Source organism: Biomphalaria glabrata, chromosome 18 (assembly GCF_947242115.1).
Source record: "Biomphalaria glabrata chromosome 18, xgBioGlab47.1, whole genome shotgun sequence".
Taxonomy (NCBI): Eukaryota; Metazoa; Mollusca; class Gastropoda; family Planorbidae; genus Biomphalaria; species Biomphalaria glabrata.
In genome coordinates, this window is record NC_074728.1 from 15,836,409 (window position 1) to 15,859,620 (window position 23,212).

General features: G+C 38.7%; 1 protein-coding gene across 2 annotated transcripts in view; it reads right to left on the reverse strand.

Moving 5' to 3' along the window:
* Positions 1 to 23,212, reverse strand: part of LOC106065931 (polycystin family receptor for egg jelly-like) — a 175,799-nt gene that overhangs the window by 103,796 nt on the left and 48,791 nt on the right. For both annotated transcript variants that reach the window (XM_056017216.1, XM_056017217.1), the window contains exon 14: positions 5,542 to 5,707. In XM_056017216.1, coding sequence (XP_055873191.1) covers positions 5,542 to 5,707 — 166 coding nt within the window. The remainder of the gene's footprint in view (positions 1 to 5,541; positions 5,708 to 23,212) is intronic.

The following is a 23,212-nucleotide window of genomic DNA, read 5'->3' on the forward strand; positions in this document are numbered from 1 at the left end:
AATTGCGTTGTATTTGTTTACAGCTAATAATCAAAAACAGAAAAGTAATATTGATATTAGGCATCGGATGATGCCACATTTAATCAATGACCGTCATGTAACGACTAGGGTGTCTGTAAAATTAATGAGTTTACCTTAATGAAGAATTTACATATCTAAATATAAATATATATATATAAAGCATAGTATTGATTCACCTATCAACAAAAGATTCGAATAAAATTTTGTACAAAGGTTCTCTTTATTTCTTAAAAAAGCAGTTTTGATGGTTTCGCAGTCTGAACGTGGCAATTAGCTAGACATATAAAGCTTTATATTATCTTTATCTCCGTAATTATTTACCACATTCTGATGGAATCAACGCTGGTATCGTCAGTTAGGAGAGAAAGAGTTAAGCGTGTTTAGGCCTACTAGATTTTCATAATTCCTCAAAATGGCCGTAGTCTATATATAAATATAGACGTCCGAATTTGAAAAAATATTTTTTCTTTCTCTTTCACGTATTCAACTTATAATTACCTTACTTCATATTATATTCATTTCCAAGTCCTTGTAGACACATTCGAATCATAGAAAAACAATTAGCCTAATTACATCAAAAGGATAGATCTATTTTTTTTTCGATGCAAAAGGGAGACCAATCGTTAAAGTAGTCCTATTCTGCCTCAACGTGGCTTTCGGGTGGAAACGATCATTGGAGGAAGTAATTAGGCTAAATGAATAGCAAAATAAAACTCCCGTGGGAGTGTCCAAGGGAATGCGAGAGCTTTCCCATTGCACGGAGCGGAGTTCAAAGAGAGCTTCCACGTCCCTTTCGATAATCCATGCGCCGTTCCTCAAGGGACCGTTATACTAATGGCGAGTCCTGTACGGTTAGCTTGGTACAACATAGGAAAATGGCGGAGGTTTTCGGTGTACTCGGCTTTCGGCCATGCATTCTAGTCCATGCGCCCGGAGTGCCAGATATATCGGAAAAAGCAATGCGTTACATAGGCATTGACTTGGATCTCTTCCAGACAGAACGATTGTTCAAACAGGCTTACAAGCCTAGAGCTCGAAGAGCTTTCGGCTCAGCCCTCTTGACTATAAATCGGCCAAAAACTGCAACATAAGCAGTTGCTACGTCCTAAGTCGTGACTTCAGATCACTGACGTGGCAACGACCTATTGGTCTCAACTGCCCACAAGTTGCGACGTCGCAAGTTACTTTTCAGGCTTACTATAGCTATTTGTTTCGTATACACCAAAAACTAAAATGATTTCGCACAACTGTGGATGTAGATAGACTACCTGTCACGGAACGGAAGCGTGTAAGGCTAGTTCGAACAACAAATTATTAATATTTCATTGGTTGAATGGCGGCATGTTGATGACTGAACTTCCAGATCATAAAAGGAGTGGTTGAGAAATTCCCTGCGCGCGAAAGGAGATTGGTTTGTTTTAAAAGGGTAAAATGACGGAGATTGTAAAACGTATTTCAAGAGATGCCTTGGTAGTTTGCAGGACTTGAACCACGACACCGAATGTGTTTCATTCCATTGTTTTGTACATTTATAAAGTGTGTATAGTATTAATAGTGTTCCAAAATAAAAGTTTTGTCTTTATTGTAGGATGATCTGTTTTGTATTTATAGTTTACATTTGTATTTCCAGCATCATGATATTGTTTGAGTGTTCAGTAATTTGTTGAAAGGAGAGAATTATTCAAAATTAGAACATCGGAAATGCTTGTCTTATCAACACAATCTCATCGTAAGATCAACCAAGACATTGTGACAATGACCATCATCTGGCATATATCGTCACAATATACAAATCTGTACCACTGCCTTTCCTCTAGATCTAGAATTTAGAACCCACAAAATCTGTACCATAGCCTTTTCTCTAGATCTAGAATTTAGAAACCACAAAATCTGTACCACTGCCTTTTCTCTAGGTCTAGAATTTAGAACCCACAAAATCTGTACCACTGCCTTTTCTCTAGATCTAGAATTTAGAACCCACAAAATCTGTACCACTGCCTTTTCTCTAGATCTAGAATTCAGAAACCACAAAATCTGTACCACTGCCTTTTCTCTAGATCTAGAATTCAGAACCCACAAAATCTGTACCATAGCCTTTTCTCTAGATCTAGAATTTAGAACCCACAAAATCTGTACCACTGCCTTTTCTCTAGGTCTAGAATTTAGAACCCACAAAATCTGTACCACTGCCTTTTCTCTAGATCTAGAATTTAGAACCCACAAAATCTGTACCACTGCCTTTTCTCTAGGTCTAGAATTTAGAACCCACAAAATCTGTACCACTGCCTTTTCTCTAGATCTAGAATTTAGAACCCACAAAATCTGGACCACTGCCTTTTCTCTAGATCTAGAATTCAGAAACCACAAAATCTGTACCACTGCCTTTTATCTAGATCTAGAATTCATAACCCACAAAATCTGTACCATAGCCTTTTCTCTAGATCTAGAATTTAGAAACCACAAAATCTGTACCACTGCCTTTTCTCTAGGTCTAGAATTTAGAACCCACAAAATCTGTACCACTGCCTTTTCTCTAGATCTAGAATTTAGAACCCACAAAATCTGTACCACTGCCTTTTCTCTAGATCTAGAATTTAGAATACACAAAAATCTGTACCACTGCCTTTCTCTAGATCTAGATTTTAAAGCTCACAAAATCTGTACCACTAAAAATATTCTACGCTTAATTAACAGCCATTTAGCATAAAAGTGAAAATGTTTTTTTTTAACATTGAGTTTTTAATTAGTTGTTCTACTTACAGCGCGGGGTATTGATTAAACAACAATATTTATATATAGTAAGTAGATATAAGGAAGAAAAAAAAATATTTTAAATGATCTGCTTCTGTAATTCATTCGAAACAAATATTACAGACAACCAGAGAAAATTCAAGGTCAGAAATATGAAGGCGCCTAAGAAAAACCCTTTGGAATTCTTTACAATATTGTAGACTTCATTGTATGGTTTTCTGTTAATTAGTCAATTGTTCAAATTAATAGGTTTGTTTGACATCAAATAGAAACCCGGTGAAAATATGACCGTTGTAGATGCGCAGAAAAATTACGTCAGAAAAACATCTGTTACTAAGTTACTTTTGAAATTAAAATTCAAAGATTAACTCTTTCTTCCGTCATTATTTTCCACGTTTCGATGGAATCAATCATTTCGTTCATTTATGTCTCTCTCCCTTTTATGATTTGACTTCAATAACATTTTGTATGTACCAGGAAATGTTATATCAGGTATAGAGAAGTATGCATATTCTTTTTATATAACACTAATTAAAGTGTAAAACCAAAAATTAGTTTCATTTAATGGAGTCATATCAACGTCAGTTAGGAGAGAAATCCCAACATATACACTAAACATTGTCATAACGATCGGAGTTTCTTTTTTTGTTTTGGTGTCTAATACTTTCTATGGCTCAATGTATGATGGAAGGATACAAACGAGTAAAATGTTGCAAATACTTTTTAAAAAAGACAAAACCTCCTTTATACAACTTCTAGAGCGACTGTTTCTCTCTGAAGAACTCATGAATGTTAGATTAAAAAACAATGGAACATTTTTTATCACGCTCATTTCCTCCTCTTCACAACGAGAAAGAATCCAGGTTAAGTAAAAGTCTAGATCTACTAGACTTTACACTATTCCAATAATATGCCTTTAAATAGACTTAAAAAATGATGCGCAAAATGTTTCTAAACATTCGTTTATGAAACTCTTGTGCCTATCAATAGGATATTTCCGATCGCGATAGTCCTTTTGATGTTTTATCTAGATCTAAACCTAGTTCTCTAGCCAAAGTTAATTAAACTATTTTTTTTCTTTTAAAATTATAAGCCAAACTATAGTTTTCCTACTGTGGTCAACGAGCTAGTAATTGAACCATAGGTGTTGTAAGGTAGTGGGCAAAGGGACATGATGCACAGGACTCTGGTCTCAGAGGGCACCACATCATGGAGTCAGACTGTGCGTGCTTGGTATGAGCCTCACAGAGAGAAAAAGAAAAGAAGCTTCCTTAGTGAAAAGAAAGAAAAAGAGAGCTGCCCTGATAGCTGCCCTGAGAGCTGCCCTTATAGCTAGCCCTAAAACAGATGCATAGACATGCACGAACTGTGGCCAAATCTGCCGCTCTAAATTAAAGCATCCTTTATCACCTAAAACAGAATGAGTCATAGATATAGATATAATTTATGTTTTTGTCGATACCAACAAGTGAAATGAATGCTTCCGTATTCACATTTAAGACGGAACATGTTGTAGGGTTTGGTCAACATGTAGGGTTTGGTCAACATGTAGGGTTTGGTCAACTTCGATCATTGGAATACGTTATTTCTCAAACACCCATTCTCGGATCAAGTTGAAACTTGAACTAATTCTTGATTCTACCTCTCAGAACACGAGTCAATGAAATACAAATAACCAATTAGTCAACCAAGTATTGGTCATAAGTTTGTTTTATATCAAATAAGGCAAATAATTTCTATTGAGAGATATAGTTGTAAGTGCAAAGTTTGTTTTTTTTTAAGAAAAGGATTTTTTCATACTGTGTTGACTTACACAACACATTTTGTTGTTACTTCAACACGATAGCAAAGAACAAATGAAGTCCTTTTCATATTTCAACAATTGTTTTGAAGACAACATTCTCAATCTATCAAACTGATGTAAATCTTCTTTGTCACAGTTATCAAATGTGAAAATGTAAGGAAATGGCGATCACGTGATGTGTTTGTAAAATAGGATTAGTTTAGTTTCATATCTAAACCCAAGTCCCAAACTTTCAATTTCTTTCATTGTAAAGTGTTGCACGCACGCCAACTCTCTCTCTCTCTCTCTCTCTCTCTCTCTCTCTCTTGGCTTGCTAATAGGTCTCTCATCGCTGTCGTCTTTCTTTGTCCCCGTACGCTTCTCTGGTCCGTCTTCTTTGCTTTGCTAACGGGTCTGTCTCATTGCTCCTGTTTTCATTTCTCTCCCAAGCTTTGTTTTGATTTCGCTCTTTGAATAGCTCTTCGTTTCCTAACCATGGCCACCGCTTCAAATATATTTCGTGGAGTCAACAGGTCTTTCAAACTAGTCGAACTTCCTGCATTAGGTCACTGTTTATTTCTATCAGTCGCATGTTTCTAGGAAAATGTCATCAACGAAACTGTTGCTCTCGAACTTCGCAAGATGGCTGTATCACATGTGGCGGGTAGGATAAAACTGTTTTGTACTATTTTAAGAATTGCGGCCCATAGTTTGCCCATCATTGCAATTAAAAATTATTCAATAATATCTAAATATAAATATATTTGAATAAACACGCATTGAACAAAAAGTATGTAAAATGCAAAAAAAAATATTTCTTTATGGAACCTAACAAACATTTCAAAAGCACTCCCAATAAACTAATCATTGAAATCTTATATAATACAGACGTTACTTTAAAAAAGAAGATGATTACATCCTACACGTCATACATCTCGCCATGCATGTAAACCAATGGCTTAAATAAAACACTTTAAAACACGTACCGAGCACTAATCAATATTGTTTTGAGGCTGTCAACAGTGGACACAAAATTCACTTCAAGACTATGTTTGATCTCCGTCTCAGGATGATATCTTATACGAACAGTTATATGTATTTCACATTTCGCATCATGTGGCATCAATTCGCTATAATATTTTAAATATTTGGCTGAAAAAAAGTATAGGGGCATATATTATAAATGTGTTTCCATAATGTCTAACTGCATTATGTACTTTTTAGAGGCCCCAGTAAGGGGAAAAGCCGCTATTAGGTTTGTGCAAAATGTCCGTCTGTTCGTCAGTCACAATCAAATCTAAAAACTAGTAGAGAAAAGAAAAATATTATTTCACCGTGCCTTGCAAAGTTTAGGTGCAACGGCTACTTTTTGTTTTCTAAAAGGAAATAATAATGCAAGCGATTTATTCATAAAAATACACCAAATCTAAAACAAGCACATAAATGTAAGGGAGATAATGTTACAATATGTTAACAAAGAAAGTTTTTATTTTGATTTGTATTTTTAGTATCACTAAGCCAAATATCTATCTATCAGCAAAAAAGGGCAGCAAAGATTACGACTACTAAGAAAACTGTTCTCGTTTAATTAATGTTAGCGAAAAGGCCTTGGCTATGTTTTATCACGCTCACATCTGCAATATTTTAAGTTTCAATATCACTGCCTGGTATGGCAATCTGAGCATTAAAAATAAAAATAAACTTAATAGAATCCTAAATGCTGCTGGCAAAATCATTGGCAAAAAACAAACCCCATTTGGGCAGTTGTTTGAGACAAACATCTATAAAAAAGCTAACAAGATCCTCGAAATACAGTATCACCCGTTGTGTCAGGATTTTGTGATTTTACCATCACAAAAGAGATACAAGACACCGATAGCAAAGACAAACAGACACAAACACTCTTTTGTTCCCCTGGCAATCAAATCATTAAATAAGAACAATCTGGTATAAACTTTGTCACATGTAAACTATGAGTGAGTCTGGTGTGAATGTACATTTTGGTTTCTTATAGTTAAAATGTTTTTTGTTTGGTGTAATGCACAAATTGTAAGACAAATAATAAAGATTATTATTATTATTATTATTATTATTATTATATTAATAATTCTCTTCGTCGCTCAAGAGGTTGGACGAGAAGAAGAAGTAAGAAGAAGTAAAGGAAAGATCACTTTCTTATTTCTGCGGATAGACAACCCACGAAAAAAAGCAAGAGAGGGTGGCTGCCTGGTCGTGCGGTTTGCGCGCTGGAATGTCGTTTGGATTTATCAAACCTTGCCCGCTCCCATCCCCCTTTGTCCTGCGTAGGTTTAGACTAGGAAGTAAACTATCTTCAACTCTGAAGAAACATCCGAAACATGTAAAACATTTTACAAACACTAAATAGCAGCGCTGGACTTTGTGACCAAGAAGTCATTGAAAGAGAACAAGTAATCTACTATATATTCACCCGTCACTAAATAGCAGGGCCGGACTTAACCATTTTGGGGCCCTATGTGAAACGCATTTCGCGGGGCCAAGTTTGGGTAGGCAAGCGGATAATAAGGGAAATTTAAGAGTTTGTATTAGAAAATAAATTCGTCTATGCATTTTATTCATTCTTTACTACGTACAGAATTACTTTACGAGCCTTGCGTGTAGCAAAGTCATACAGTAGGCCTATATCATAATAATTCTGTTTCATACATAGATCACGCTCAATAGCAAGAATTATCAAATGTTTCAATCTATCTTTGAGAATTATTGACCTCAAGTCATTCTTCATTAGTTTGAGGCGCGAGAAGCTTCTCTCACCAGATTACACAATTACGGCTAATGCATAATGCCGTTTTTATTTATCGCGCGTAGGATTTGCGTTTTCCATATTGAATGACACCCCAAAATGACAATTTTTGTCTATATATTTCCGTATATTTTTTCGTATATTTTGCAATTTCCGGATATTTCCAGGAGCTCCTGGTAAAATGGTTTAATTTAATAATTTATACACCTTGAATTAGCGCGGGTCCTATGAAAGTGCGGGTTTTTCGAAAGTGCGGAGCCCACTGCGGTCGCATAGGTTGCAAAGAGCTAAGGCCGGCCCTGCAAAATAGCGGCATGTGCTACGCCGCCTGTCGACTAGTATTTATAAAATTTACAAGAAATGTTCACAAGAAATATAAATATTAGTTAACAGAGTTTTTTTCTGGTCAACTAGCTGCTAAAATTAAAAGAAAACTTTATGTTTGTTTATAAAGGCTAAGAATGCACTTTGTATGTAAATATTACACATATTTTTTAAAATGAATTTTTTATGCAGCGAATTTCGTGCAGAAGCGTGGCACCGCGGCAAAACATGATACTAAACTAGTTCCCTCAAAATTTTTTAATAATAAGAATTTATATATTATTTGTTTAGTGCACCCAGCAGGATAAAAGCCTCTTTTTTTGCGTTTTGTGTGTTGGTCGGTCTGTCTGTCACGTTTATATAAAAAAAACACATTAAAGCTACTAAAAATGTGATTTAACCTTTAATGTTCCTTCCAAAATATCGCAATAGTTTAAAGTAACTATAATTTTTCCGAGAAAAATCAATCAATGTCAACGAATGTTTGTTTGCTCTTCTAACTTATATTACATTTAATTTCCATGCTTAAACGTTGCAAAAACACATGATCATTTTTTTCCCGATTTTTTAAAAAAAGTAAATAGCATGTGAATGCTAAACGAAAATCTGTATACTGTCTTATATTTCAAAAACTATAAAGTTGTACCGGATATTTATTTTATTTAAATTAAAGTTGTTAAGGATATTGTTTCAAAAAGCATTATCTCAAATGATTGTTTGAAATCGCATAATTGATTTGTATTACACTTATATTCTTAAAATGCGTCACAATAGTTTTTTTTTTAAATCGATATCAAATTGTTCCGTATTTTCATCTTAAAACAAAGTTATTTCAAATGATTGACCTGAAATCCCAAAAGCGGGTGATTGGACTACTGTCCTACTTTTCTCAATGGATCCCACATTTTCCCAACAAGATCCATTTATTGGTAAACAACGAAACCTTTCCTCCTCCTGAACAAGTTAAGGAAGCTTTGAAACAGCTAAAACAGGAACTTGAAAACGCTGCTGTGTCGACGATAGATTATAATCGACCTCTAACAGTCGAAAAAGATGCCTCAGACATCGCAATTGCCGCCACTCTTAATCAAGACGACCTTTTTTTCAAGAACGCTCACTAATAGTGGACGCACTCAGCAGTCGAAAAGAAAGCATTTGCCATCGTAGAAGCTCTGAGAAAACGGCAACATTACCTAATCAGTAGACCCATCACATTGGTTACAAATCAACACTCAGTGTCTTGTATGTTTGACCAGCAAAACAAGGGCAAGATAAAAATAAAAAGATACAAAGATGGCGACTGAAGTTCAGTAGTTTCCAATATGACGTCGTGTATCGACACGAGAAACAAAACGCAGCAGCGGATACCTTTTCAAGAAACCACTTTGCATCAGCAATGACTGGAGAAGACCTCAAACTGTTACACAGCAACCTCTGTAACCCAGGGGTTACTAGACTCCTCCATTTCGTTCGGACTAAGAACTTTTTCCTGCGAGGACGTCCGCAAAGTGGTAAACATTGGTAAAACTTGCGCTGAACTGAAGCCTAGATTCTTTAAACCCAACCATTTCATAGAATAAGCATCGATTTTAAGGGACCACTCCCATCTGCAGATCACAATAAATATCTATTAACAATGGTGGACGAGTACTCGAGCTTCCCATTTGCCTACCAATGTCCCAATATGTCCTCATCTACTGTAATAATGTGTTTGAATCGGCTGTTTTCCTTAGATGGAATGCCAGAGTACGTCCATTCTGACAGAGGTACGTCCTCTATGTCAAAGGATGTGCAATCCTTTCTGCACGAGAGGGAAATAGTTACAAGTAGAACGACCCCTTATAATCGTTCAGGTAACGGGCAAATTGAGAGACTAAACAAAACTCTATGGTTACTTTAGCACTAAAAGATCTCGATCTCCCGATCTCAAGATGGGAGCTATTCTTGCACGAGGCCCTATACCTATAGATCATTACTATCTACTGCAACAAACAAAACTCCACACAAGAGAGTTTTCCGGTTCGACCGGAAATCCTCCTTCGGGATATCTATCCCAACTTGGCTATCTAGCCCAGGTCGAGTGTTGCTGAGAAGAGAGAACCGATCTTTTAAGTATGATCCTCTCACGGAAGAAGTTGAATTACTGATATGTAACCCCCAATATGCCGTTGTGCGGTTGCCCAGCGGTAAAGACTCTCTCCCTCCCCATCCACAACAACAAGTGAACCTTCGTTCTTCGCTCAGGGTGAGGATAAAGAATATCCTCCAGAAGTTCAAACACGGAAGTACCAGTCAACACCCCTACGGTGATACAAGAAAGGAAAGAACCCATGGAAGGCTCTGAGGACCTCCAAGCGCTTTCTCTCCAAAATACACAAAACCATCATACGCCACTGGACGCTCAGGAACTTTCTCTTGACTCGCAAACCGTAGAACAGGATAGTCAAACCCGTTACAACCTAAGAGAGTGAAGAACCAGACTGAATTACAGGGTCTAGAGTTGTTTACTTATACTGACTACATAAACTGGCACTGTTTATCTCGTACTACTGATAAATGAGTTTATGTTTACTTACTACACTATTTGTTATTGCTTAAAACAGAAACTAGTAATTGTTTACCAATCATACTTCTAATACTGGTTTTATGTTTACTTGTATCACTATTCAATATTGTTTACACGAGAAACTAATATATGTTGGAACTATTCATTGATCTATGGTATAACAGGTACTAGTATTCTTATTTATTTATACTATGGCCTACTATATTACTTTATTTGCTATTTTGATTCCAGGTGGGTAAATGTGGTGAAATAGGTACTATTTGTTTATGTTTGTGTAACGTCGTGAGAATGTGTTCACAACATTGATTTAGTGTGTTACTGTCCAAGTCTTTTTCGTCAGTTCATGTGTCGTTCTAGTTGAATAAAGCCTTGTTTTAGGTTACTTCTCAGTGTTCCTTTATTTCTTATTACAACTTGTGAGAGATTTAAATTAGTAACTAGTTAAATTTAAACTAGTAATATATTTTACATTGACCCTCCCACACACAGCCTATATAGTTGGTGGCCTCATACATGCACACAGACATACTCATGCTACACAGATAAATTTGTGATAGGCCTTTATGTTTATAAATACTGTTAAGCTTGAATAAATCAATCAGTAACAGAGTTTAAAACAATAAGGTAATTAAAAGGAAAAAAATAATACCATCCAATATAGGTATTTTATTTTACAGTTTCGTAAAATGATCAGCAATACAAGCTTTTTACAAGACACGTAGATATTCAGCTCCGGCTCAGGCAAAATATCATTTTTTACTATTCGGCAATATTCGGCTTCGACCGAATATCAAAAAGTACTATCCGGTGCGCCCCAAATATATATATCTTTAGATGAAATGTTATAAGAACTCGGTGCACCAACGCCTATGAACCCTCAAAAGCTCTTTCGTGTTATAAAAACATTTTAGTCTAACTAGGCCGTATGACTCAATGAAGTTTTTTCCTTTGACGTCTTATGGAATGAATGCTTTAATGAAATACTAAAAGAACTCGGCGCACCAATGTTTATTAAACCTCGTCAGCTTTCTAGTATTGATAGACTTTTTTTTAGTCTAACTAGGCCGTGCGATGTAGTGGATCTAATCTAGATTTTTTACACTAGATCTAGATTCATATTCTAATAATCTCATTGTAGATTCTAGATCTAGAATTTCTAAGTCTAGTTTAGAATTTGGTATATATATATATATATATATATATATATAGGATATATATACTAGCCTGACATTACCCGCGGCCTATGGGTCTAAATTTGTGTTTACTAATCTAGTGGATTGGATTTGGATGTATGTTAAACTTAGCTAATGTTCCTTTCAAGTTTTTTCTCTTTCGCTACGAAAATAAAATAAGCCCATACATACATATCTATTAAAAACGAAAAGAGCGATACATTAATAGTACAATTAAAACGGGTTTACCCGATTTGTAAAATGAATGGGATTATAAAGTAAACAATTAAACGAAATAATTTTTAGTACGCGATTCATAAATGAATATAGATCTTGGCCTATCTCAACTCGGCTTCGCAGTTTTCGTAAACGAATGTATTAAAAATGCTTTAGAAAACCAAATTTGAATGTTAATTTGATCAAAATATGAAATGAATGGACTATAATTAGTATGTTCATGTGTTAAAGTATAAAACAATATGTGCGAAGAGAAGTTATATCATATTAGAGTTTTAGACCTAGGCATGGAAAGATGTGTAACATTACGGTATTGTCTAATGAAAGAATGTTCGTCAGCAAATCTGTAGTCACAGATATAAGCAACTAATTTATGTAAAAAATGGTTTTGAAACACTAATTTGAAGGTTAATTTTAATATATAATGAAGTCAAGGGACCTTCTTTTGTATTTTCATGTGTCAAAGTAAAAACTATCTGCGCAAAGTGTATTTCTTAAAATTATATCTAGATCTAAATTCTTTCGACGATCTTTTCTCATGTCAACATTGTAAACATGGCATTGATCCATAAAATACTATAGCTTTAATAGAGTCGGACAACTTTTTTTTATATATCACTCAGGTCAGCGGGGTCATGGACAAGGGACAGTATTACGATTACACGCAAATATGACCAAAGTTATGGTCATGTGATCGAAAGCCTGCGTGTACGAGTGAGACAGTGTGTAGGAAAGCGGCAGTTCAAGACCGGAGAGCGTTGAGACCGGGACTGTTAGTCAGCCATGAAGTTGGTCCTGGTGCAGTCCTCCAGTGAAACGTACGAGTCCAGGAAGAGATAGAGACAGTATAGTTTTGTACGGTGATGTACAATGTAACATTTTAGTTGTTGATGTGTTTGTTGCCAATGGTCTAGTATTGGCTGTTATCTACTTGACCATTATTAAAGTATCAGATTATTTGGAGCCTTGCTGTCAAGTTCTTGATGTGTTGTGTTGTGTTTAGCAGTGTTTACAGAAGGCCTGATTAGGAGGAGAGATCGAAACAATACTAATAATAGTCGTCACTATACTAGATCTAATACTAAATCTAGACTAAATCTACATCTACTTCTATTATAATTATACTTATATCTATTATCTAGATCTATTAGATCTAGATCTAGTATTATCTACTAGAGTATATAGATCTAAATACCCATCTACTAGACTCTATCTAGAATTTAGATCTAGTAGTAGTAGTAACTAGTATTTCTTAAATTATTTTTAGATTAAAATATTAATTATTTGATCTAGATTTAGGTCCAGTAGTTAGATCTAATTCTAGATCCAGATTATATTTCTGATCATTTGGTTTGTAGAAGATAAGATATTAGATCCAGAATATTCTAGAATCTAGAGTTAGTTAGAGTCAACATGCATTTTTATCATTACTTCTAGAGGTAACTTATATATTAAAACTTGAACAATTACTTCTAATTTCTTTCTATAATAGTATCATTCTAGTGATTCTATTAAGATCTACATTTATCCCATAAAGACATTTAAATCTTTTTTCATGTGCACAAATAAATGTTTATTACATTTTGATAAAGAGATTGATTGTGCTTTCATGTTTGGCTGTTTCGTCCTTAAAAAAGGTCAAAATAGTTAGTAAAAGTTTAACTAAAGTTTCTTAGTTTAGTTTAATTAATTTGTTTAATTTGTGATTAACTAAAAGTTTAATTACTTTTTTTTTAGTTCAAACTTAGTTTTAGTTTAACTAAAAAAATGTAGTTTAGTTCCCATCACTATATATAATATATATATATTAGGGGTGCACCGGATAGTACTTTTTGATATCCGGCTGGAGCCGGATATGACCGGAAAGTAAAATTTGATATTCGGCCGGAGCCGGATACCTAAGTGTCTTGTCAATAGCTTGTGTTGCTGAACATTTTACGAAACTGTTAAATAACATACCTATATTGGTTGTTTTTATTTTTTTTTACTTTTATAAACCTTATTGTTTTAAACTCTGTTACTGATTGATTTATTCAAGCTTAACAGTTTTTCTAAAAATCTGTATAGCATGAGTGTGACTGTGTGTATGTACGATGCCACAAACTGTAAAAGATGTGTGTAGGAAGGTCAATGTAAATAATGTTAGTATATATTTAACTAGTTACTAATGTAAATCTCATAAGTAAAGTGCAATCTGCCTTGTATAGTGGTCGGATGTATGTGTTCATGAATTTCAGACCAACAACGTGGTCAGATATACCTAGTGAGCCTACACATGTAGTCCTAGTGTAGTGTGTATAGTTGTTTGTGTTAACCATCAAGCATTGTTTTTTCCTTGAGCATACGCACGCAATAGAGTTGGATGTCAGTCAAAAAAGCTAACACATTGGCATGGTCAGTCAAGCATATAGATAAATTATACCCGTCCACTAGTTAGAGGTCAAGGGTGTTTTTTTTACGCTCCGGCATATTCTTTCTTTGTTTGCTAACAGCGGTACTATTGTTCAATTTATTTTATGTGATTTTAAAATTTTACTGTAAGGTTTTCCATTATTTATTAATTCAAAAGAATGAAACAATCAAATAACTTTCTTTCTAAAGATTTTAATACAAGGCAAGAAAATACACACACGCAAACATGCACATCTTTGTTTTATGCTGTGCAAAAAGAAACATTAAATGCAAAGATGTGTGTTAGAAACATCTTCCTTAAGTATTACTTATTAATTATTTTATTCGTGGTTTCAGTAACTGTTACAAAAGGGGACGATAGTAAGCCTATGGATGTCAGGTGTGTAAAAGTCGTCTTGGCCTGATACACAGTGGCTAAGTACGCATCTTAAGTAAAAAAATATAGTAAAAACAAGGAGTTAATTGACTGTCACACATTATTAAGAATATTGTTATCAAATCAAGACACTTAACTGCAGGAGTAATATTCAAGTTAACACGTTCGAAAAATTATTTAACCGTAGTATTTTTTGACAGTGTAATATCCTTTGTTAGCACGTTGCGTTTGTTTCATTCTGGCTTAAAAATGGTCAATGTCTATCAATAAATTGGGTGTCAGGGACCAAAGAAATAAAATAAAGAGTATGGGGTGTTTAGCTCTCCATTTAAAGATAGCCCTGGTCGTGTCTTCTACAAAATAATTAGTTACTGGCTTACTGGGCTATATAATCTCGAGGTTTGTGTTATGTGTAGCTTAAGGTCACTCGTTTAGGTAATGTGATCGTTAGTCCAGCTTACTAATTGAGATTTATGTTCAAGTATCTTGACACACTTGAAAAAGGAGTGGCCTCTAGCCCAACCACGTGATTAAGATTTTTTTTCCAAATAAGCAAACTCTTTGTCCGGATACCCGTGTAGATGTTTGGCTTGAGATCCAGTCCACCTCCCAATTAAGATTATCTACCTAGTAAACAAACCTAGTTTCCTCACTCTAGAGAGTGCTTACGGCCATCGTATCTGACTTGGGGTCACCTGTCAATCAATGAACTCAATGTGATGGACTAAACAAATAAAAGGTGAAGGGAGTTGTTCATCTGGAAATATACATAGTTACCCTAGAGGTGTGGCTCTTGTAGTCCAGCCCCCCCCCCCCCAATAAAGATTAACTACTAAGTAAACAAACTCAGTACCCTCGAAAGGTGTGACCTCTAGAGAGTGTCAATAAGCTGACATTAAACCTACGTCCATCGTATTTAACTTGTGATATCCGGCCGGAGCCGAATATCGCCGGATAGTAAAAAAGCCGGATATTCAGCAGAATGAGTCTTTAAATGAGTCTTTAAAACATTTTTACTTTTACAATTAAAACAAAATCACGTCTTAATTATTCTTTGCAAATAGGCGGATTGTGTGATAACACAAACTCTCTTTATCTTGTTTTATTTGTATCTGTACCCTGTAACAATACATTTAATAAAGTTATCACACAAACTCAGAGGCGGTCCGAAGGGAAGTCACCAATGGACAAGGAATTTTCAAGCCATTGTCTTGTTTGAATCGTTAAATTTAATAAAATTTAAAACATAATTTGGCGTTATTTTTCACATAAAAGCAAACAGGAGAACGCGTAGTCTTTGATAAGACTCTTCTAACTCTTCTGGAATAAGTAGAGTAGTGTTAACTAATCATATAAGAACAGCATGGAAAACTCCAAGACAGTGTCGATGTCGCGATTCCACCCAAACCGACCTTCTTCAAATATGTTCCCCAATAAACACTATTGTTAGTTAGTTCTTGTTGTTAAACCAATACAGTGAGATGATTACTTACTTTTATTGATTTTTTCTCAAATACAAAACGAGTGTCAATTCTATTATAAAACCACACGGTTGGGACATTTATTCAATTGTTATTGCACATTATTATATTTAATTAACATTAGAAACAGGCTTAATATCACCTGAACAGGTTTCCTTTCTTATACTTTAAGAAAGAAACGGTATAACTTTCCAGTGTCATTTAAATTTAAACTAACATCTAAATAAGTCTAGGCATATTTGGGCATATATCTAGAGACTTCATTATTATTATTATCTTTTACGATTTCGTCTCCTTTTGCCAAGTTATAATTTTTCCAACTGGGTTTTCAACCCGTACGAACCGCACCCCTCGCACTCTCCTGCTCCTGCACTGCTCCCAAATACGTACCTCTCCCCAACAATTTTGATTAATATATTGGATTAGACAGGGCTAGGAAAAACTTTCACAAATAACCGGTTTACCTTGCAAACAGCATAGTTCACTATTACCAACAAGTAAGCCTACCAATCCTGATCATAATCGGTCTTTCTACTTTATACTGATCTAGACTAGATCTAAGATATACAATATATCTAGAAATCTAGATCTAAACTAGATCTAGTTTTCTATTCTAGTTTTAGATGTAGTCTAGATATTGATTTTGATCTAGACTGTAGAACTAGAATCTAGATTAGATCGTGACTATATTGTCACTAGATCTAAGATAGATTTCTAGGCTAGAACTAAAGCTAGAATCCAGACTAGATCTCACTAGCGGATCCAGAACCCTAACCCTAACGCCCAGCAAATCCTAACCCTATGCGTAAACGTGCGTATAATATTGTTACGAATCTCAATATGCAGGCTCTCTGCAAACTGCACCATACACCACCAACGTAAAGAACTTGACAACTCAGGGCTCCAGAGTAACGTAACACTTTAATAGTCGAATAAATAACAACCAATACTGTACAATTGGCAACACGTACACTGTACAAATATCTCTCCGATAACACTGTACCGCCGTATCAACTCTTGCACTGGCCTCTCCGTCTCGTTCCGGGCTTGCACTGGGTTCAACAGTTCAGGACTGACTTCACACACTACGCTCGTTGTGTCGGACTCGATCGCAGACCAAGATCAAGACGCCAGTCGTCTCAACTGTATTTGACAGTACTCCGCACTGAACCGTCGTAATACTCCGTACAGAACCACACCGTTGAACTGTGCTGTAGTCGACCGTGTTCTGAGCTCTGTCGTGAACCTGCTGTCGTGAACCGTCTTGACTGGACACCTCCGCTCTTTATATAGGGTCACTGCTGGCCTTCTAGAACCGGACGGAACATTGCTCGACGTTTCTAGCTTCGTCACATGGTTACATCCCTCGTGACGCCCCTGAGCTCTGTTCACGACGGCGATCCTTCCCGAACCATCCTGTTGACACTCGACTCGGCTGACCGTCGTAACTCGTCACGGTTGACCGCTCGTCTAGCGCTGGCCTGGGGCGATTTGCGTCGGCTGACTACACTCACACCACTACCCCCATCTGTGCCACCACCAGGTTTATAACACTGCCACCTCCTTAGATCTGTCTGTCCCGGACAGAATCAACATCATGACATTGGCTGTAAAGTTTCATCGCTGCAGGCGGGGGTCGATCAGTGGCAGTTGGCTTGCCTCTTGAGCTTGATGGAGCCTTCCATGTTGCAGTCAGCAATGGTAGCTACCTTCTTCTCCTCCAATTGGCCTTCACCTGGTTGCATGGACGTCTTGCGTTCATCGCCATCCACGTTGAATTCAGAAAACGTTTTCTTCTTCTCCTCCAGTTAGCCTTCATCTGGTTGCATCGACGTCGTTGTCGCATCGTCATCCATGTTGCACTCAACAAAAGTAGCCTTCTTCTTCTTCTCCGCCAGTGGGTCTTCAAGTGGCTGCAGTTCTTTCTTGGTAGAATCACCATGCACGTTGGACAACGCAAACACCGCCATCTTCTTTTCCTCTCGTCCCGAGACATGACGTTAAACTGCGCTCCTCTTTCCTTAGCACTTTTGGAGCTCAAAAGTGCCCTACTTCTTTTCTATCATTGTGTTATCCTCCTCTTTTCCTAAGTCTGCCTTCATTGATCATCACACTGTCTCCTTAACTTTAAATTCTCACTACGTCCAAGACCAGTCCGTTTGCCGTGGACTGCGACGGGTAAGGGGGGATAAAGAGATCCTGGTGTTTGAGTGGTGGCTATCTAAGGATAAACCACAACAACACAATACTTTGGCTCCAAGTTCCCCTAGACCTGAGACCCAGATGGCCCGCTCTGGGTCAACCGGCTGGTCATGCCGAGCTACCAACATAGGTCGTCGACCTATGCTGGAGGGCGGTGGCTGGAGGGTCAATCAGGGAGCTGCTGTATCGGACACATGTCCGATGTAGCAGCTGACTGAGTATAGTACCTGTGTAGCCCTGGCGGGCTCATTCTGGACATCCGAATGGTCCGTCCCCTTGTTGGACTCGATGGCGGGTGGGGAGCACAGGTGCCGAATTAACAAGAATATATATGGACAAAAAAACACACACAAAACTACTTGCCCCAGACCTATGTCTGGGCAAGAAACGTCGAATTGATGATAAAAAAGAGGAGGTCCCAAAAAGCTGTGCCACCTGGCCATCATTTCTGGTGGTTAGGTGCACAGAGGAGGGAAAAAGCCTGACAAAGTTGAGCCCTTTTATTATCTATAAGGGACTCAAGTCAGTAGTGGGAGAGCCCGAGAGTGTGTCTAAGCTACACAAATCAATGGAACTCCTTGTAGAAGTAGACAGCAAGACACACTCTGATGGGCTTTTAAGATGCATAAGACTCTATGATCTCCAAGTGGAAGTCATGCCACACAAGAGTCTGAACACCAGCAGAAGTGTAATCAGCTCTAGGGACCTACTGGAATGTTCCGAGAAGGAAGTAGTGGAGGGCATTGAAGGAGTCACCCATGCCCGGCGCATTACCAGGCGCAGGGAGGGTGAGGAGGTCAAAACCGCCACTATTATCCTCACATTCGGAACTAGGACACCGCCAGAGTATGTGAAGGTAGGATACCTACGAGTTCCAGTGAGGCCCTACATACCTAACCCCATAAGGTGCTTCAAGTGCCAGGGTTATGGACACGGCGCGGCAGTCTGCAAGAGGAACACTGTGTGTGTCAGATGTGCTGGAGAGGGTCATGAGGACAAGGGCTGCACAGCCCAGTTCAAGTGCCCAAACTGTCAAGCTGGCCACTCAGCCTACTCCAAGGACTGCCCTGTGTGGAAACAGGAGGTTGCCGTGCAGGAGTACAAGGCAAGAAATGGATGTACCTTCAGCCAGGCGAAATCGGCGGTACTGGCCCTGCCCAAGGGCCAATTCGGCTTGACAAAGACCTACGCCCAGGCTGTTGCTAAGATAGGAAGATCCATAGCCACACAGACGGACACATTGACCCCACCACCCCCTCCTCCTCCTCCAACTCAGAAGAAAACACCGCCAAAGAACACACCTCTGAAGAAACAAGAAAGCCCTGTTGTCATGCTAAAGAACAGGTTCTCTTTGCTCGCTGATGAGAGCATGGAGACTGAGCAGCATGTCAAAACCAAAACTCCGGGAGAACCCAGAGACATCATGTCTGACACAGGTTCTCCTCAGAGAACCCAGCCAGACACCCCAACCTCTACCGAATTAGAGGTTGACCAACTCCCTAAGGAAAGAAATCAAAGCGGAGAGGATGCCCGAGGCGAGAGAGGAGGAAATGACCTCCGATCTAACCAGAGGGATCTCCCCTCTCCAGAGAGAAAGACTTCCACCAAAAGGGGGTTGTCCTCCCCTCCATCCAGACCCAAGAATAAAAATATCAAGGTCACTGGAATAAAGGGAAACCCCTCCGGGGGCCTCCCAAGGCCAAATAGCTCCAAGTAGGTCATCTAGAATAAGCCATGGATTCCAGAATTGTACAGTGGAATTGTAGAGGCCTCAAGGCCAATTACGAGGAAATGCAGCTACTGATGGACTCTGAGACTCCTGTAGCTGTCTGCTTACAGGAAACATTTCTGAAAGATTGCATCAGCTTCCGAAGCTACCGTGCTTATAGCAAGAATGTTGAGGATGCAGAGAGAGCATCAGGTGGAGTCTGTATCCTTGTGAAGGATAGCATCCCCCATGAGAGGGTAGAACTACAGACCACACTACAGGCCGTAGCAGCTAGGATAACCCTTCACAAGGTTATCACTTGCTGCAGCCTGTATCTACCACCAGGCGCTCCATTAAACCGAACAGACATGGAGGACCTATTGAAACAACTCCCCCGGCCTTATTTAATCCTTGGGGATTTCAATGCCCATAACACCATGTGGGGATCCAACAATACCGACACAAGAGGTCGTATGCTGGAGGATATCTTCCTCCAACATGATTTATGCATACTTAATGATGCATCACCGACCTACTTGCACCCAGGAACTGGATCACTCACATGCATTGACCTCACCGTATGCGTCCCCGGACTTCTGGACGATTTTAAATGGTCAGTTAGCAATGATCTACGGGGAAGTGATCACTTCCCAATCATCATTACTAACAACCTCCCTTCATTGGGACGACCTCAGCGGTGGAAACTGAATAAGGCCGATTGGGAACAATTCCAAAAAAGATGCTCCGAGGATATCACAGAAAATATCCTCCATGAACAGAACCCAGCTGATACTTTTGCTAGCAAGCTACTAAGTATAGCCAGGAAAGTTGTACCCCTAACCTCTGCAAATCCAAAACAGCCTAGCAAACCATGGTTTGATACAGCTTGCAAAAGTGCTATTGGTGATAGGAAAAAACGACTGGCTGCATTTATAAAGAATCCTTCCCAGGAAAACCTAAAGCTATTCAGGATAGCTAGAGCAAAGGCTAGACAAACCATACGGTCAGCCAAAAGGAATTCCTGGAGAAGTTTTGTCGGCAGTCTGGATGCCAAAACTTCTGCTAGAGCGGTTTGGAAGGCAGTAAGGCGAATCAAAGGGAAAGAATCAAATGCAATAGGGCATTTGAAAAACCAAGTACGAACTGTCACGTCTCCCAGAGAAATAGCTGACTGCCTTGCATCCTCAATAGCAGAAAAATCATCCACTGCACACTACACGCCAGAGTTCCAAAAAGTCAAAACCAGGGAGGAAGGACACCCCATTGATTTCAGGTCAGAGAACAATGAAGACTACAACAAACCGTTCTCGCTTGAGGAACTGAGGGAATCGCTGGACAAGTCACATCGCCTGGAGAAGACGAAATCCATTACCAGTTCCTCAAGCACCTTCCCGAACCCTCATTGGCAGTCCTGCTAGGGGTCTATAACTGTGTGTGGCAAACAGGCGCTTTCCCAAACAGCTGGAGGAAAGCCACAGTTATACCGATACCTAAACCGGGAAGAGACGGCTCTGACCCAGCTAACTATCGACCAATAGCACTAACAAGCTGCATCTGCAAAACCATGGAAAGAATGATTAACAGTAGGCTGGTCTGGTACCTGGAAAGGAATAAAATGATCTCAAACTACCAGTGCGGATTCCGGCAGGGGCGGACAACAACTGACCACCTGGTAAGGCTGGAAGCTTATATTAGAAACGCATTACTCAGAAGAGAACATCTAGTAGCTGTATTCTTCGATATAGAAAAGGCCTATGACACAACCTGGAAACATGGCATTCTACGTGACCTGGCGCTTATGGGGCTTAAGGGACACCTCCCCCGTTTTGTGGAGGAATTCCTGAAAGATCGAAAATTTCAAGTTCGAGTGGGCAATTCCGCTTCTGACACTCATGACCAGGAAATGGGTGTACCCCAGGGCAGCATTCTGTCAGTCACCCTGTTCAACATTAAAATAAATAGCATCATAAATGCGCTGTCCCCTGGCATAGAGTGCTCTTTGTATGTTGATGACTTTGTCATTCTTACTTATGGGAAAAACATGAACACCTTAGAAAGAAAATTACAGTTATGTTTAAACAAAATTCAGGGTTGGGCAAACTAATAATGGTTTCAAATTCTCAGACTCCAAAACAGTTAGTATGCATTTTTGTAATCTAAGAGGACTCCACCCAGACCCTGAACTATTTATACACAAAAAGAAGATCCCTGTCGTGAAAACTACAAAATTTTTAGGCCTCACCTTAGATTCCAAATTTAATTTTCTCCCCCACATTAAGGAACTTAAGAAGAAATGCCAAAAGTCATTAAACATACTAAGAGTACTCAGCCATACGGACTGGGGAGCTGACAGAGATACCTTGCTGCTGCTCTATGGGAGTCTAATTCGATCCAAGCTAGACTACGGATCCATAATATATGGAGCAGCAAGGAAGTCGTACCTAAAAATACTGGAACCAATACAAAATGCTGCCCTGCGTCTCGGCGCGTTTCGTACATCACCTATCCCAAGTCTCCATGTGGAGGCTGGAGAACTCCCCATGGATATAAGAATGAAAAAGCTTGCAATGCAGTATATAGTCAAGCTAAAATCCAACCCCACGAACCCTGCTTTTGACTCCATATTTAACCCCACAGAGGTAGAATTATACAATCGAAGGCCTAACGTCCTACAGCCGTTGGGCCTTCGAATGAGAGAACCCATCCAAAATTTAACCCCACCCATTGACCAAATCTCTAAAAGAGAAACTCCTTAGAACCCTCCTTGGCTAATGAATAAACCCAAATTAAATTTATCCCTCCTCAATTTCAAAAAAGAAAATACAGACCCAAGCATACTACAAGTCCACTTTAGGGAACTGCAGGAGAGCTACGGAAATTGTGGCACCATCTACACAGACGGATCCAAAATGGAGGGAAAGGTCGCGTGTGCCTGCTCCTTTCGGAACAAAACAATCTCCCGTAGACTCCCCGATGGCTGCTCCATCTTTACGGCCGAATTACACGCAATATTGCTTGCACTTATGGCTGTAAAAGCATCAGAAAGGAGGAAATTTATAATCTGCTCCGACTCCAAATCTGCATTGCAAGCTTTGGGGCGGATGAAGACTGACATCCCATTGGTACATAAGAGCCTGAAGCTGTTGGACCAAATAACAGCCGACCGTAGGGATGTCACCTTCATCTGGGTCCCCTCCCATGTTGGCATTGAGGGAAACGAAGCCGCAGACAGAGAAGCAAAGAGAGCCCTAAATCATACGGTGTCAGGAACCCAAATTCCCTACTCGGACCTGAGACAAAGTATTGCCTCTGCCATCTATCGAGAGTGGCAGAACCGATGGGAGGCTGAGACTCACAGTAAACTCAAGCAGATTGTGGCGGATGTCAGGTGGCGGCC